Source organism: Saccopteryx bilineata, chromosome 9, assembly GCF_036850765.1.
Source record: "Saccopteryx bilineata isolate mSacBil1 chromosome 9, mSacBil1_pri_phased_curated, whole genome shotgun sequence".
In the NCBI taxonomy this organism is placed as follows: Eukaryota; Metazoa; Chordata; class Mammalia; order Chiroptera; family Emballonuridae; genus Saccopteryx; species Saccopteryx bilineata.
This window is the reverse complement of record NC_089498.1, coordinates 18,529,959-18,546,713: the sequence shown is the minus strand read 5'-3', so window position 1 is coordinate 18,546,713 and position 16,755 is coordinate 18,529,959. Positions and strand designations below refer to the sequence as shown.

Genomic DNA, 16,755 nt, shown 5'->3' with positions numbered 1-16,755 from the left:
AGTCAGACAGACTCCCGCATGCGCCCGACCGGGATCCACCCGGCACGCCCACCAGGGGCAACGCTCTGCCCACCAGGGGGCGATGCTCTGCCCCTCCGGGGGCATGGCTCTGCCCCTCCGGGGGCGTTGCTCTGCCGTGACCAGAGCCACTCTAGTGCCTGGGGCAGAGGCCAAGGAGCCATCCCCAGTGCCCGGGCCATATTTGCTCCAATGGAGCCTTGGCTGCAGGAGGGGAAGAGAGAGACAGAGAGGAAGGAGGGGGGGGGGGGCGGTGGAGAAGCAAATGGGCGCTTCTCCTATGTGCCCTGGCCGGGAACGAACCCGGGTCCCCCGCACACCAGGCCGACGCTCTACCGCCGAGCCAACTGGCCAGGGCCTAAAATGTTTCATTCAAGTAAAATTAAAGTTAATATTTACTATTATTATTTAAAACATTAAATATATTTCATATATTCAAATGTTATATAATTTTTTAAATTTCACTTTTGTTTTATTTTCTTCTAATAAATCAAATAAAAATTAAATATTTTAATTACAAAGATATTCAGTATAATCCTATTCTTAAAAAATTCATTCATTTTTCAAGCCATTAACCCAATGTTTTTCTAAATTTGCACACAGAGAATTATTTAGAATGTTAATCAGATGTTAACACTTGCTTATTTCTGAGTGGTTCAGATTTTGGGTAATTCATTTCTTTATTCTTTCTACTTTCCTGTAGTACTTGGATTTTAAACAAGCATGCAGTATAAACATAATATAGCCATTTTTTTAAATCAGAAAAACAATTGTTTGATCACTATATTCTTTTTACCCAGAGTTGTCCCAGCTGGAAAATCAGTCCAGGAGAAATATTTTTTAACCTAGCAAAAAAAAAAAAAAACCCCCACCTCAATGTGGAAGTGCAGCCATATCAACAAGGACATAAAACCTGAAGAGGTTTTCTAGTTTTGAATTTTCTCTCACCAGGCTCAGTAGTACCTAACTAAATAGAGTCCATCATTGACAAATGTATAGTATCTGCAAAACACGCCCCCAAAATTTTATACCTTCACAACAGGGTGTCCACCAGTAGATGCTTTCACTGCTCCTCTGCTACCTTCAGTTTCATAATGGGCTCGATGATGAGTTTTAGGCTGTACTTCTATTTTCAGCTCACATTGTCCAAAATGAGTGGGTAAAGGCCAGTCTAGTGGAGGTAATGAGGATGTGCTATACACAAAACACACAAAGATGCATTTCACTATGCCATTATTACCAAGCAATGATACAAATCAGTTCTTTGCCAGCACCAACACAGCTTCCTGTGGTCTTGAAAATAGTATTCCAAAATAAAACTTCACTAAGTAAGTTATAACATTGTATAAGACAGAGTTCAAGAAATATCTTTAACCTGAAGAACAAAAGCGATTTTATCAACTTTTTGGTTTCCAGTATTTTTTTTAAGAAAAAACAAATTCTAACATTTGTAAAACTGTAAACGTTCCTCAAACGTGTGCTTATAATTACAAAATCATCAAAATAATAATTTGATTTCTTGAAGCAAAGATGCGTATCTCATGCATTTATATCCTATCTCTCCAAGGATCTAAAGATAAAGACCCCTGTCTCTGAATATATGTCTTCCTCCCTGGTGTGGCTACAAAAGTCAGTCTATTGTACATGTTGCTCCCCCTACTTCCTCTCTGTTGCTCTTTACCCTGTCTCTCTGAAATATTGCTATAGTTAGCAATATATTGCAATTTAAGGTTAAATTTCATTTTAGTACATACTTGGCTTAAAAAGATCTATCAATGCAGTATCTATAAGTATCAATTTTAGAGACAAATGTCAAATGACCATAAAATAATTTCAAGCGCTTAAAGAGTTACAGGTTCATTTAGATTAACATTGAAAATATGGAATTAGAAAAAATAACTTATCAGAAAAGAAATAGGTCAAATATTAATGAACCTAAAGCTAGAATGACTTGTATTAAAAAGTAGTATCTTCTTGTGATTGGTGAAATTGGATGTTTTTTCTTAAGATTTTTCATTTATTGATTTTACAGAGAGGAGTGTGGGGGATGAGAAGTAGTTGTTTCACTGTAGCTGTTCACTGGTTGTTTGTCATACTTGCCTTGACCGGGCAAGCCCAAGGATTTGAACTGGCGACCTAGCATTCCAGGTCAGCACTCTCTCTATCCACTATATCAACCACAAGTCAGGCAAAGTGGAACTTTTAAGGTTTTTTCTACCTTCTAAAATGCTATCTGTCATTCTTACTGTAAATATCTAAATTACTTCAAAGATTCCTCAAAAGTCCTCCGCCTAGCTTTATTAGCTATTGTATAGCTCAAAGATATTAATTTTTATTAGTCTGAAACAACTCAACTTCATCAACTCTCAACTAGTTTCTACACTTGTTCTGCAGATTTAAGCAAACCCCTAAAAAGACTTAAGACAATTTTCAGAAGCAGAGTGATGGGCTCAAAGGTATTTTCAATATTGTAATTTTATATTGTATTTTTCTAAAGATCTAGGTTCATAAATAAACATTCATACCAACAAAAAAGCTTTTTAAAAAAAGTAAACAGGCCCTGGCCGGTTGGCTCAGTGGTAGAGCGTCGGCCTGGTGTGCGGGGGACCCGGATTCGATTCCTGGCCAGGGCACATAGGAGAAGCGCCCATTTGCTTCTCCACCCCCACCCCCTCCTTCCTCTCTGTCTCTCTCTTCCCCTCCCGCAGCCAAGGCTCCATTGGAGCAAATATGGCCCGGGCGCTGGGGATGGCTCCTTGGCCTCTGCCCCAGGCGCTAGAGTGGCTCTGGTCGTGGCAGAGTGACGCCCCGGAGGGGCAGAGCATCGCCCCCTGGTGGGCAGAGCGTCGCCCCTGGTGGGCGTGCCGGGATCCGGTCGGGCGCATGCGAGAGTCTGTCTGACTGTCTCTCCCCGTTTCCAGCTTCGGAAAAATACAATAAAAAAAAAAAAGAAAAAGAAAAAAGATCTAGATTCATAAATAAACATTCATACCAACAAAAAAGCTTTTTAAAAAAAGTAAACAGGCCCTGGCCGGTTGGCTCAGTGGTAGAGCGTCGGCCTGGCGTGCAGAAGTCCCGGGTTCGATTCCCGGCCAGGGCACACAGGAAAAGCACCCATCTGCTTCTCCACCCCTCCCCCTATCCTTCCTCTCTGTCTCTCTCTTCCCCTCTCACAGCCAAGGCTCCATTGAAGCAAAGATGGCCCAGGTGCTGGGGATGGCTCCTTGGCCTCTGCCCCAGGCGCTAGAGTAGCTCTGGTCGCAACAGAGCGACGCCCCCTGGTGGGCAGAGCGTCGCCCCCTGGTGGGCATGCCGGGTGGATCCCTGTCGGGCGCATGCGGGAGTCCGTCTGACTTGTCTCTCTGGTTTCTAGCTTCAGAAAAAAAAAAGGAAAAAAAGTAAACAGTGCCTGGCCAGGTGGTGGCGCAGTGGATAGAGCGTCAGACTGGGATGTGGAAGACGCAGGTTCGAGACCCCGAGGTCACCAGCTTGAGCATGGGTTCGTGTGGTTTGAGCAAGGCTCACCAGCTTGAACCCAAGGTCACTGGCTTGAGCAAGGGGTCACTTAGTCTGCTGTAGCCTCCTGGTAAAGGCACATATGAGAAAGCAATTAATGAACAACTAAGGTGCCACAACAAAGAATTGATAATACTTCTCATTTCTCTCCCTTCCTGTCTGTCTGTCCCTCTCTTTGTCACAAAAAAAAAAAAAAAAAAAAAAGGAAACAGTGCCTGGCCTATGGTGGTGCAGTGGATAATGCTAAAATTGTCAGTTTAAAACCCTGGACTTGCCCAGTCAAGGCACATACAACAAGCAACAAGCAAGCAATGAACAACTTAAGTAAAGCAACTATGAGTTGATTGTTCTCGCTGCCCGCCCCCCCCCTCCATCAAATCAATAAAATTTGTAAAAAAATTTAAAAAAGTAAACAGACCCAACTCTATGTGGTGATTTAATACCTGGTAAAGCTGTCTTTTCTAGTCAATTATATACTAAATTGTTTCTATAAATGGTACTGTAATGACTGATAAGCTATTTGAAAAATAGTCATTATACTATTCTTCAGTCCTTAGCTGGACTCAAGATTATTTATATATGTAATTTATAAATCCAATATATGTAATTTGTTGTTATTTACAAGTCATTATCTGTACACTTTAAAACATAACTTTAGTCTATCTAAAGATAATTTTAAGACTCAAAGGAAAATAAATGCAGATTATAAGTTATTTGTCTGGAAGAAACTAAAAGAAAGGAGAAGGAAAAATGGTCAGACCATTCCATATACCATAGATAATGTAGTTTGTTTTTTTTTGTTTTTTTTTTTATTTATTCATTATAGAGAGGGGAGAGAGAGTGAGAAAGAGAGAGAGAGAGAAGGGGGGAGGAGCAGGAAGTATCAACTCCCATATGTGCCTTGACCAGGCAAGCCCAGGGTTTTTGAACTGGCAACCTCAGCGTTTCCAGGTTGACGCTTTATCCACTGCGCCACCACAGGTCAGGCCCATAGATAATGTAGTTTTACATGCCACCAACAACCCATAAGTATCAACGACAGGCAGCCATTTCATCAACTCACCGAAATATAGGGGTGTGGCCAGGCTTGGGTTTGCTCCAAGTAAAGGGTGAAGGAACTGAAAGAAATTGGTCACCAGATGAATCTTTCTTTAAAGGATACTGAGGTCCAAGGCCATCCTCTATTAAAGTCTCCTGGGATGGTGATAAATTTCCTTGGTCATCTGAACAGAGCTCTAATTTTCCTGGTAACACAGTAGCTTGATCTTCAGAAGTCTTCCTTGTTTTTAGAGGGATATCAGTCTCTACATAGTATTGAAATGGTGGAAGAAGCGCAGGACCAAGGCTTGATCCACCCTGGACAGAAGCACTGAGCCACGTATCTTCTGTTACACTTCCCCTGGGGGAGTGACCAGGAGAAGGAACAGGTGAGTGATGGGGTGAAAGAGACCCAGCATAACAAACCTCAGCACTAGAGTGTCGCCTTTTCCCACAGGGGGAAGTAGGCCTTGATGAGGGTCCTGAGGCTGGCCTGGGGCTCAGCCAATTCTCATCAGTGACACTAGATCTAGGAGAGTGGCAAGGAGATTGCCTAGGTGACAAGGAGTGTCCAAGTCCATACTGTTGGTGCCAGGACTCTTCTCCAGGGCAGCCCCCTGGAGAGCCACCAGGAGACGTCAGAGGGGATCCAAGAGTAAATCGAGCAGCAGCTTCATTCAATTCTGAATCCACATCATCATAAATATGTGAAAGAGACTCACAAGAAGATGCATCTGAGAACCAGCTCCTAGAAGAGATACTGCTGGCAGGACTAGGACTAAGGGAAGACTCCCGGTAAGATGGCTCAAGAGGAAGATAGAGATGATCTCTAGAAGGCCTTTCCAAATATTCCTTCTCTGGGTCATTTATGCGTAGGTCATCTTCATGAGCATCTACTTCTTGATGACAATTAGGAGAGATGGATGTGATTTGAATACTTGGGCACTCAAAGGGTTTGGTAGAACCTAATGGGCTATATTTAGATTCTGGAATCTCACAAGTTCCGTCATAGTTTTTGTGACCTTGGAGCTGAAACGATGGTGACAAAACAGAAGGATGAGACGGTAATCCATGATGTGGTAAGCAAAGTGGTGAGTTTAAAGTAGATGGAGGTGGATCTACATTAAAGATGTAAATGGATGCACAATCATCTGGCTCAAGATCTATGGAGAGGAAGCAAAAAAACAAACAAAAAAAAACAACAAAACAAAAAAATTAGAAAATTTAGATGTATAAATTACTAGATGAGAAAGTAAATAATAATAATCTTGAGAGAAAAATGTGGGACACAGAAAATACATCATTTGCTCCATTAAAGAGTGGTGTGTGTTTTACCAAATGTATCTGGTTATTTCTGTGCATATATGAAATTATTACATATACAATTATGTATATAATTTCTTCTATTTCCACATTTTCTAAAATGAAACCAGAAAATAAATGCTTTCAGAAAAGAAATTATCATATCCATAATTCTAAAATATATTCACAGCATTATAGAATAATATAATCATACAAATTCAGCATCATCTGGGGTCTGTAGGTTAAAAGAGAGTAAAGAATAAAACTGAGTCTTTGAAAGGATTTTAGTTGTAAGAATACATACTAAGTTTATTAATGAAAAGGATTACAGATTCAACAGACCTAGACTCTATTTTACCTGTGCCATTTACTGTGAGCTCCTAGTACCATCACTTAATCTCTCCAAGGCCTTAGTTTCTTTGCAGTAACATACAGAACTTTCCTTTTTTTAATGGAAATTTTTATGATTAACAGTAACAGCTTATTTCTCCACAATCACACTATCAAGAATTCATATCTTTGGGCCCTGGCCGGTTGGCTCAGTGGTAGAGTGTCAGCCTGGGTATGGAAGTCCTGGGTTCAATTCACAGTCAGGGCACAAAGGAGAAGCGCCCATCTGCTTCTCCACCCTTCCCCCTCTCCTTCCTCTCTCTCTCTCTCTCTCTCTTCCCCTCCCTCAGCCAAGGCTCCATTGGAGCAAAGTTGGCCTGGGTGCTAAGGATGGCTCCATGGCCTCTGCCTCAGGCGCTAGAATGGCTCCAGTTGCAATGGAGCAACACCCCAGATGGGCAGAGCATCGCCCCCTGGTGGGCATGCCGAGTGGATCCCGGTCAGGCATGTGCGGGATTCTGTCTGACTGCCTCCCCACTTCTCACTTTGGAAAAATACAAAAAAAAAAAAGAAAAAGGAAAACAAAAATCTGTATCTTTGCCCTGGCTGAATAGCTCAGCTGGTTAGAACATCGCCTTGAAGCACAGAGGTTGCTGGTTCAACCCCTGGTCAGGGAACATGCAGGAACACATCAATGTTCCTGTCTCTCTCTCCCCCATCCCCATTCCCCTCTTGCTACATCAATAAGTAAACGTTTAAAAATACATAAATAGGCCCTGGCAGGTTGGCCCAGTGGTAGAGCGTTGGCCTGGCGTGCAGGAGTCCCGGGTTCGATTCCCAGCCAGGGTACACAGAAGAAGCGCCCATCTGCTTCTCCACCCCTCCCCCTCTCCTTCCTTTCTCTCTCTCTCTTCCCCTCCCACAGCTGGGGCTCCATTGGAGCAGGGATGGCCTGGGCGCTGAGGATGGCTCTGTGGCCTCTGCCTCAGGCGCTAGAATGGCTCTGGTTGCAACAGAGCAATGCCCCAGATGGGCAGAGTGTTGCCCCCTGGTGGGCATGGTGGGTGGATCCCGCACGGGCGCATGCGGGAGTCTGTCTGACTGCCTCCCCGTTTCCAACTTCAGAAAAATACAAAAAAAAACCCAAAAAACCATAAATAAAAATTTAAAAAAAATTTATTTGGTCATAATAGACCAGGTTATGAAAACCCCATGATGCCGCCTGACCTGTGGTGGCGCAGTGGATAAAGCGTCAACCTGGAAATGCTGAGGTCGCCGGTTCGAAACCCTGGGCTTGCCTGGTCAAGGCACATATGGGAGTTGATGCTTCCAGCGCCTCCCCCCTTCTCTCTCTCTGTCTCTCTTCTCTCTCTCTCTGTCTCTTTCTGTCTTCCCCTCTCCTCGCTAAAATGAATAAATTAAAAAAAAAAATTTAAAAAAATAAAAATAAAAAAAAACCAAGGGAAAAAAAACAACAAAAAAAAAACCCCATGATGCCACTGGATCATTAACCTTAATAAGAAAATAATTAGTTGGGGTTTTAACATATGATTGATTGCTAAAGTAATTCTAAGGAGGACAGAACTTCTAAAACGCACCCTTCACTGGTGTTTGTGAAATTCCCTACTGAGAATGTTTGCAGCAATAAAAGTATTTTGCAACTTTACTTTTTTTTTTTTTTTTTTTTGTATTTTTCTGAAGCTGGAAATGGGGAGAGACAGTCAGACAGACTTCCTCCCGCATGCGCCCGACCGGGATCCACCCGGTACACCCACCAGGGGCGATGCTCTGCCCCTCCGGGGCGTCGCTCTGCTGCGACCAGAGCCACTCTAGCGCCTGGGGCAGAGGCAAAGGAGCCATCCTCAGCGCCCGGGGCATCTTTGCTCCAATGGAGCCTTGGCTGCAGGAGGGGAAGAAAGAGACAGAGAGGAAGGAGAGGTGGGGGTGGAGAAGCAAATGGGCGCTTCTCCTATGTGCCCTGGCCGGGAATCAAACCAGGGTCCCCCACACGCCAGGCCAACGCTCTACCGCTGAGCCAACCGGCCAGGGCCTGCAACTTTACTTTTAGGAAGATGTGATTATTATCCATTTTCATAAAGGCAGAAGTACTAAGCCCTAGTACAAGGCACTAGTTGAACACCTTCACATTTTCTGAAGAGATCATCATTCGGAAATCAAAGACAAACTGTTCATAGATAACAACAGAGAAAAGCACAAACGTTTAGCCTCTTCTCAAAAGTACTCAAACTCACATTGTTTTTGTTTTTTTAAATAATTTTTTTTTTTTTTTTTACAGAGACAGAGAGTGAGTCAGAGAGAGGGATAGACAGGGACAGACAGACAGGAACGAAGAGAGATGAGAAGCATCAATCATCAGTTTTTCATTGCGAAACCTTAGTTGTTCATTGATTGCTTTCTCATATGTGCCTTGACCGCGGGCCTTCAGCAGACCGAGTAACCCCCTGCTGGAGCTAGCGACCTTGGGTTCAAGCTGGTGGGTTTTTCCTCAAACCAGATGAGCCCGCACTCAAGCTGGCGACCTCGGGGTCTTGAACCCGGGTCTATTGCATCCCAGTCCGACGCTCTATCCACTGCGCCACCGCCTGGTCAGGCAAAATCACATTGTTTTATTACATTTTAATAGAAAATAAACATTTTCAGATTCCTGGTGTTGCTGTCATTAGCCAGAACCCTACAATTTAACTATTTCCATAAAACCTAGATTTTGGAATTTCAAGGTGGTGTGTGGTTAGTGAACATATTCAGTAAAGGGCTTTTACATGTATTTAAACAACAAAACAAAAACCTCCTGTATTGGTCCTGGCCGAATGGCTCAGTGATAGAGCGTCGGCCTGGCGTGCAGAAGTCCTGGGTTCGATTCCCGGCCAGGGCACACAGGAGAAGTGCCCATCTGCTTCTCCACCTCTCCCCCTCTCCTTCCTCTCTGTCTCTCTCTTCCCCTCCCACAGCCAAGGCTCCATTGGAGCAAGGATGGCCCGCTGCTGGGGATGGCTCCTTGGCCTCTGCCCCAGGCGCCAGAGTGGCTCTGGTCAAGACAGAGCGACGCCCTGGAGGGGCAGAGCATCGCCCCCTGGTGGGCAGAGCGTTGCCCCCTGGTGGGCGTGCCGGGTAGATCCCGGTCGGAAGCATGCGGGAGTCTGTCTGACTGTCTCTCCCTGTTTCCAGCTTCAGAAAAATACAAAAAAAAAAAGAAAGAAAAATATCACTCAAAACAGTGGACTTCCAACTGAATGTCACACTTTTAAGGCACAGTGGAATGAATATGGGTTATTTTATATCAAAATAGATGGCAAAGCATTGTGTTTATTATGCAATGACATGACTGTTATAAGACTTTATATATAATCATTACTCAGTAAGCATTCACAATACTTTCACCTCAAAGAAAAAAATCAGAATAAGCAGAATACTTCATTACAATAGGATTTTTTCACAAAAATAAAAACAAGGCTGTAACCACAGTAGGTTTCTGAATGGTTCATTTCTTAGTCAAAGAAAGCCATTTACTAATGATGATTTATTTAAATTGTGTTTGACTGCAGCAACTGAATAAAGAAAGTTGTTCAGAGATATTAAACCTGTATAAGACTTAACCTTTCAGCAAGAACAAATGGTTGAAAAATTGAGGACACCAATAGCAATATTAAAAGGCAATTATAATACAAATGGTTTCAAGTGGTTTTTCTTGGCTCCTGACATGTAACCAGATATTAATGATCCTGTTCAATTATTATTTATTTGAGGAGCCAATGTAAAATTTAAAGTGATTAAAGAATTAGCCTCTGCCCTGGCCAGGTAGCTCAGCTACCTGGTAGAACATTGTCTCTATACGCCAAGGTTTTGGGTGTGATTACTGGTCAGAGCATATAGAAGAATCAACCAATGAATGCATAAATAAGTAGAACAACAAATTGATCTCTCTCTCAAATCAATAAATAAAAATTTTAAAAAAATAATTAGCCTCCCCTGGCCGGTTGGCTCAGTGGTAGAGCGTCAGCCTGGCGTGCAGGAGTCCCAGGTTCGATTCCCGGCCAGGGCACACAGGAGAAGCGCCCATCTGCTTCTCCACCCCTCCCCCTCTCCTTCCTCTCTGTGTCTCTCTTCCCCTCCTGCAGCCAAGGCTCCATTGGAGCAAAGTTGGCCCGGGCACTGAGGATGGCTCCATGGCCTCTGCCTCAGGCGCTAGAATGGCTCTGGTTGCAGCAGAGCAATGCCCCAGATGGGCAGAGCATCGCCCCCTGGTGGGCATGCCGGGTGGATCCCGGTCGGGCGTATGTGGGAGTCTGACTGCCTCCCTGTTTCCAGCTTCGGAAAAAAAAAAAAAAATTAGCCTCTATGAAGAGTCTACACAAACTAAGAGCAAGAAAAATTTCAAAATGAGAAAACAATAGTTAAACATAGTGGACTCTTATGACTTATTAACTGGTATCGGCAAAAAATATGAGAGGCTGACCAGTGGTGGCACAGTAGATAAGAGTATTGACCAGGATGCTGAGGTCCCAGGTTCAAAACCCCAAGGTCACTGGCTAAAGCACAGGCTCATTGGCTTGAGCATGAGGTCCCTGGCTTGGCTGAAGGCCCCCAGTATAAGCAGCAATCAATGAACAACTAAAGTGAAACAACTACGAGTTGATGCTTCTCTTCTCTCTCTCCCTGACTGTCTGTCTCTCTGTCTCTTTCTCATAAAAAAAAAAAAAAAATAGGCAGAGACATTCAGAGCAGCTGTGACCCCCACTTCTGCTTTACGCCAAGTATATTCTTCTAATAAATTACTTGCTTTACTTGAACACTGAAAAAATAAATAAAATAAATTAAAAATGGGCAAAAAACTTTAGAAAACATTTCTCTAAAGATATAAATTGCCGACAAGTACATAAAGTGATGTTTAACATCACTGGTTGGTTATTAAGGAAATGCATATCAAAAGATACCATTTTATATCCACTAGAATGGCTTTAATTTAAACACAAACACAAAGACACACATAGGAAAATAATAAGAATTGGTGAGGATGTAGAAAAATAAAAACTCTCATACATTAGTGGTGGCAAAGTAAAATGGTGCAGTCACAGTGGAAAATAGTTTGACAGAACCTCAAAAAGTTAAATATATAGCCTGACAAGTGGTGACGCAGTAGATAGAGCACTGACCCAGAATGCTGAGGTTGCTGGCTCAAAACCCAAGGTTGATGTCTTAAGCACTGAGTTGCTGCTAGAGCACAGGGTCACTGATACGACCCTGAGGTCACTGGCTCGACCCTGAAGTCATTGGCTCAGTTTGAGCCCAAAGACACCAATCTCTCTGGTCAAGGCAAACATAAGAGAAGCAACCAATGCACAACTAAGAGGAGCAATGATTTGATGCTTCTCTCTGTCTCCCCCTCCCTTTCTCTCTGTCAAAAAGAAGTTAAACAGGGCCCTGGATGGTTGGCTCAGTGGTAGAGCATGGACCCGGTGTGTGGAAGTCCCGGGTTCAATTCCCAGCCAGGGCACACAGGAGAGGCGTCCATCTGCTTCTCCACCCCTTCCTCTCTCCTTTCTCTCTGTCTCTCTCTTCCCTTCCTGCAGCCAAGGCTCCAATTGAGCAAGGATGACCTGGATGCTGTGGATGGCTCCATGGCCTTTGCCTCAGGTACTAGAATGGCTCCAGTTGCAATGGAGCAATGCCCCAGATGGGCAGAGCATCGTCCCCTGGTGGACGTGCCAGGTGGATCCCAGTCGGGCACATGGAGGGGAGTCTGTTTCTCTGCCTCCTCACTTCTCACTTCAGAAAAAAGTAAAGTAAAGTAAAATAAAAATAAAATGGAAGGAAGAAAGAAAGGAAGGGAGGGAGGGAGGGAGGGAGGGAGGGAAAAATGGACAGATGCTGCAAAATGGATGAACCTGTAAAACACTATGCTAAGGGAAAGAAGCCAAACAAACAAGGTCACATATTGTATGATGCCTTTTATATAATACAGGTATTGATCGACTTACAACCTATGCAACTTACGACCAGAATCATTAGCCACAACTGCTCCGCGTCTGGCAGCGCAAGCGTTGCCCAGCTGGGCGTATGACAGTGCGGACCAGCCTCCGGCAGCACTACCATCTCCGCGTGCACCATTTCAACTGTTATCCCAGATTCGGTACTGCAATTTGTGTTTTGTGTCTTGGATATTTTTCATCAAACCCCTTCCAAGATGTCTACCAAGAGGAAACTGTCTTTGTCTTTGACTTAAAGATTTTTATAACATCAGCCTGACCAGGTGGTGTCGCAGTGGATAAAGCATTGGACTGGGATGCAGAGGACCCAGGTTCGAGACCCCGAGGTCGCCAGTTTGGGCTCATCTGGTTTGAGCAAGGCTCACCAGCTTGAGCCCAACATCGCTGGCTCCAGCAAGGGGTTACTCTGCTGAAAGCCCACGGTCAAAGCACATATGAGAAAGCAATCAATGAACAACTAAGGTGTCACAAAGAAAAACTGATGATTGATGCTTCTCATCTCTCTCTGTTCCTGTCTGTCTCTATCCCTCTCTCTGACTCTCTCTCTGTCTCTGTAAAAAAAAAAAAAAAAAAAACTTAAAAAGAAATTTTTTTTTTTTTGTATTTTTCTGAAGCTGGAAACAGGGAGGCAGTCAGACAGACTCCTGCATGTGCCTGACTGGGATCCACTCGGCATGCCCACCAGGGGGCGATGCTCTGCCCATCCGGGGCGTCACTTCTGTTGCGACCAGAGCCACTCTAGCGCCTGAGGCAGAGGCCATGGAGCCATCCCCAGCGCTCGTGCCATCCTTGCTCCAATGGAACCTTGGCTGCGGGAGGGGAAGAGAGAGACGGAGAGGAAGGAGAGGGGGAAGGGTGGAAAAGCAGATGGGCATTCCTCCTGTGTGCCCTGGCTGGGAATCGAACCCAGGACTTTCACACACCGGGCCGACACTCTAACGCTGAGCCAACCAGCCAGGGCTTAACTGTATACTTTTTTTTTTTTTACAGGGACAGAGAGAGAGTCAGAGAGGAACAAATAGGGACAGACAGACAGGAACGCAGAGAGATGAGAAACATCAATCATCAGTTTTTCGTTGCGACACCTTAGTTGTTCAATGATTGCTTTCTCATATGTGCCTTGACCGTGGGCCTTCAGCAGACCGAGTAACCCCTTGCTCAAGCCAGCGACCTTGGGTCCAAGCTGGTGAGCTTTTTCTTTTTTTTTGCTCAAGCCAGATGAGTCTGCGCTCAAGCTGGCGACTTCGGGGTCTCGAACCTGGGTCCTCTGTAACCCAGTCCGACGCTCTATCTACTGCGCCACCACCTGGTTAGGCTTAACTGTGTACTTTTTAAGTTTTTAACTTATAGGTCACTTTCACCTCAATAAAAAACAAATTCAAAGAACTTTTGACAGTGGACTGGAAACACATATTTGCCAACTGAAACTCCACACTCCACTAAATGATAGTAAAAGGATTTTTTAAGGGCATAAACTCACAAAAACAAAAATAGGAGGTGAGACCATGGCAACAACACTTTTTTTTTTTTTTTTTTTTTTTTTAAATTTTTTTAATTTATTCATTTTAGAGGAGAGAGAGAGAGAGAAAGAGGGGAGGAGCAGGAAGCATCAACTCCCATATGTGCCTTGACCAGGCAAGCCCAGGGTTTCGAACCGGCGACCTCAGCATTTCCAGGTCGACGCTTTATCCACTGTGCCACCACAGGTCAGGCGGCAACAACACTTTTAAAAGCTGGTATGCAGTAATCATGGTAACTGATTTAGCACCTGAAAAAACTAAAATTTAAGCCAGCAGTGAAAAGAAAACTGATTTCCAACAAAAAAGTCCAAACACTCAGGAAATAAACTACCAGGTACTTTTGGAAGTAGAGGTGAAGCTAAAAGTGAAAACACAAGGGACACAGCTTGTTTACATGAGTTACTCATCTCCTCCCCAATGTCCCATGCATCTTCACTTTGTAGTACTGGATGTTTGTTCCTCTAAGAACAAGATTGAGGATTTTTTGAAGAGGTAAAACAGAAGAGCAACTAAGAGCCAGAATAACCACACTGAAAACAAAGCGATGAAATAAAAATCTCTCTAAAACTTGTATATTGAAACCTCTAGTGCTTTTCCCTCCATTGGCTTACAGTGTAAGGGGCTTATACTCGCAGGCAATAGACTGGAAGATTCTTCTCCTAGGAATGTGACTAGCCTAAGAGAAAAGACATAATTACATGTATTGGCATCACAGGCTATGGTAACCTAGTAAAACTACAGTGAGGGCTACAGTTAGTAAGTGCAACTTATAGTCACAAAACTGCCATTAAGATTTTTTGGTGTCCCATTTAAAAAAATAAGCAAATAGCCTGACCAGGCGGTGGCGCAGTGGATAGAGCGTCAGACTGGGATGCGGAGGACCCAGGTTCGAGACCCTGAGGTCGCCAGCTTGAGCGAGGGCTCACCTGGTTTGAGCAAAAAGCTCACCAGCTTGGACTCAAGGTCGCTGGCTCGAGGAAGGGGTTACTCGGTCTGAGCAAGGGGTTACTTGGTCTGCTGAAGGCCCGCGGTCAAGGCACATATGAGAAAGCAATCAATGAACAACTAAGGTGTTGCAAGGCGCAATGAAAAACTAATGATTGATGCTTCTCATCTCTCTTTGTTCCTGTCTTCTGTCCCTGCCTATCCCTCTCTCTGACTCACTCTCTGTCTCTGTAAAAAAAATAAATAAAAATTAAAAAAAAAAAAAAAAAAGCAAATAAGCCTAACCAGTGGTGGCACAGTGGATCAAGCGTTGGCCCAGGACACTGAGGACCCAGGTTCAAAACCCCAAGATTGGCCTGACCTGTGGTGGTGCAGTGGATAAAGCGTCGACCTGGAAATGCTGAGGTCGCCGGTTCGAAAGCCTGGGCTTGCCTGGTCAAGGCACATATGGGAGTTGATGCTTCCAGCTCCTCCCGCCTTCTCTCTCTCTGTCTCTCCTCTCTCTCTGTCTCTCTCTCTCTCTCTCTCTCTGTCTCTCCCTCTCCTCTCTAAAATGAATAAATTAAAAATTAAAAAAACAAAAACAAAAAAAAACACCAGCTTGAATGCAGGGTCACCAGGTTGAGCATGGGATTATGAACATGGCTCCATGTCATTGGCTTGAGCTCAAAATTTGATGGCTTGAGCAAGGAGTCACTGGCTCAGAGGGAGCCCCCTCGTCCAGGTACATATGAGAACCAATCAATGAATAACTAAAAAGTGTCACAACTATGAGCTGATGCTTCTCATCTTTCTCCCTTCCTGTCTGTCCCTCTCTCTGACTCTCTCTCAAAAATAAAACCTATCTTCAATAACTTGAGAAATATAGATGCTGTAACCTTTAAACAAGAACATGTGCTTATTAAAAAGGTAAAATACTGAAACTTCAAGTTCCAAAAGAAAAATGGATCACTGAGAGGCCAGTACAATGGATGAAAACAGACCCCATACTAACACATCATCATGAAATTTCAGAACATAAAGGACAAAGAAAATAACCTAAAAGGTTACACATGAAGAACAGAATTAGAATGTTATCAGACTTCTCAAGAGCAAAACTGGAAGTTAAAAGAAAATGGAGAGTAACACCTTCAAAAATTTGAGAAAATTTTATATCTAATCTAGAATTCTATACCAGCAATAATTAAGTGTGAGGGGAAAACAAAGGCATTTTTAAATATGTCAAGTCTTAGCCTGACCTGTGCTGGCGCAGTAGATAAAGCGTCAACCTGGAACGTTGAGGTCGCTGGTTTAAAACCCTCCACTTGTCTAGTCAAGGCACATATGGCAATTGATGCTTCCTGCTCCTCCCCCCTTTCTCTCTCTCTCTCTCTCTCTCTCTCTCTCCCCCCCCCACATTAAAATGAATAAATAAATAAATGTAAGGTCTCAAAAATTTACATGCCATTGGCTTCAGTTACTCCACCAAAATGAGTATAATCAAGCAAAAGGAAAACATGTATCTAAGAAACAGATAATCCAACCCACCGGAAAGGCAAAGGGAGTCCTCAAAATGATAGAAAGGGGAGATCCAGAATGGCAGGAATACAACAGCCTAGTCCAGATTACAGACATTTAGAAGGCTCCAAGAGAGAAGTCTCTAAGAAAATAAACTTGAAAAAAAAAATAACAATCATTAACTGTAGAAACAAACTGTACAAGGATAGAAAAATAATATTATATGACTTAGCTATAAATAGCAGTATAGTCAAAATAATATAAACAATATTAATCTAATCACAATTATGATATTTTCATAATGGGAAATGAGAAATGTGCCTATGTGTAATTGGGAGTGACAATGTGTAGAAACTTCACTTTCTACAAATGGGAAGTCAACAGAAAATGGCTAAAACTAAAAAATCAAGAAATAGCAGTATGAGCATTTTATCTAGAAATCTAAAGGCAAAAATACCCAAAGAAACTACTAAAAGAAATGAAAGCAAATGCCACGAGGCTGGGAAAAAAGGAAAGTGAGGTAGAGGCAGAGTCATGGTACTTTTTTTCAAAATAAGCTTTATTAAACAATGTGACTCTTTAAA

At 43.4% G+C, this 16,755-nt stretch overlaps 1 protein-coding gene across 5 annotated transcripts in view; it reads right to left on the bottom strand.

The window, feature by feature from the left end:
• The window catches only part of NFATC3 (nuclear factor of activated T cells 3), a 126,774-nt gene that overhangs the window by 75,225 nt on the left and 34,794 nt on the right, over positions 1-16,755 (bottom strand). For all 5 annotated transcript variants that reach the window (XM_066243486.1, XM_066243485.1, XM_066243487.1 and 2 more), the window contains exons 2-3: positions 4,598-5,735; positions 1,050-1,212 (exon numbers count right to left, since the gene is read on the bottom strand). In XM_066243486.1, the coding sequence (XP_066099583.1) occupies positions 1,050-1,212; positions 4,598-5,735 (1,301 nt within the window). The remainder of the gene's footprint in view (positions 1-1,049; positions 1,213-4,597; positions 5,736-16,755) is intronic.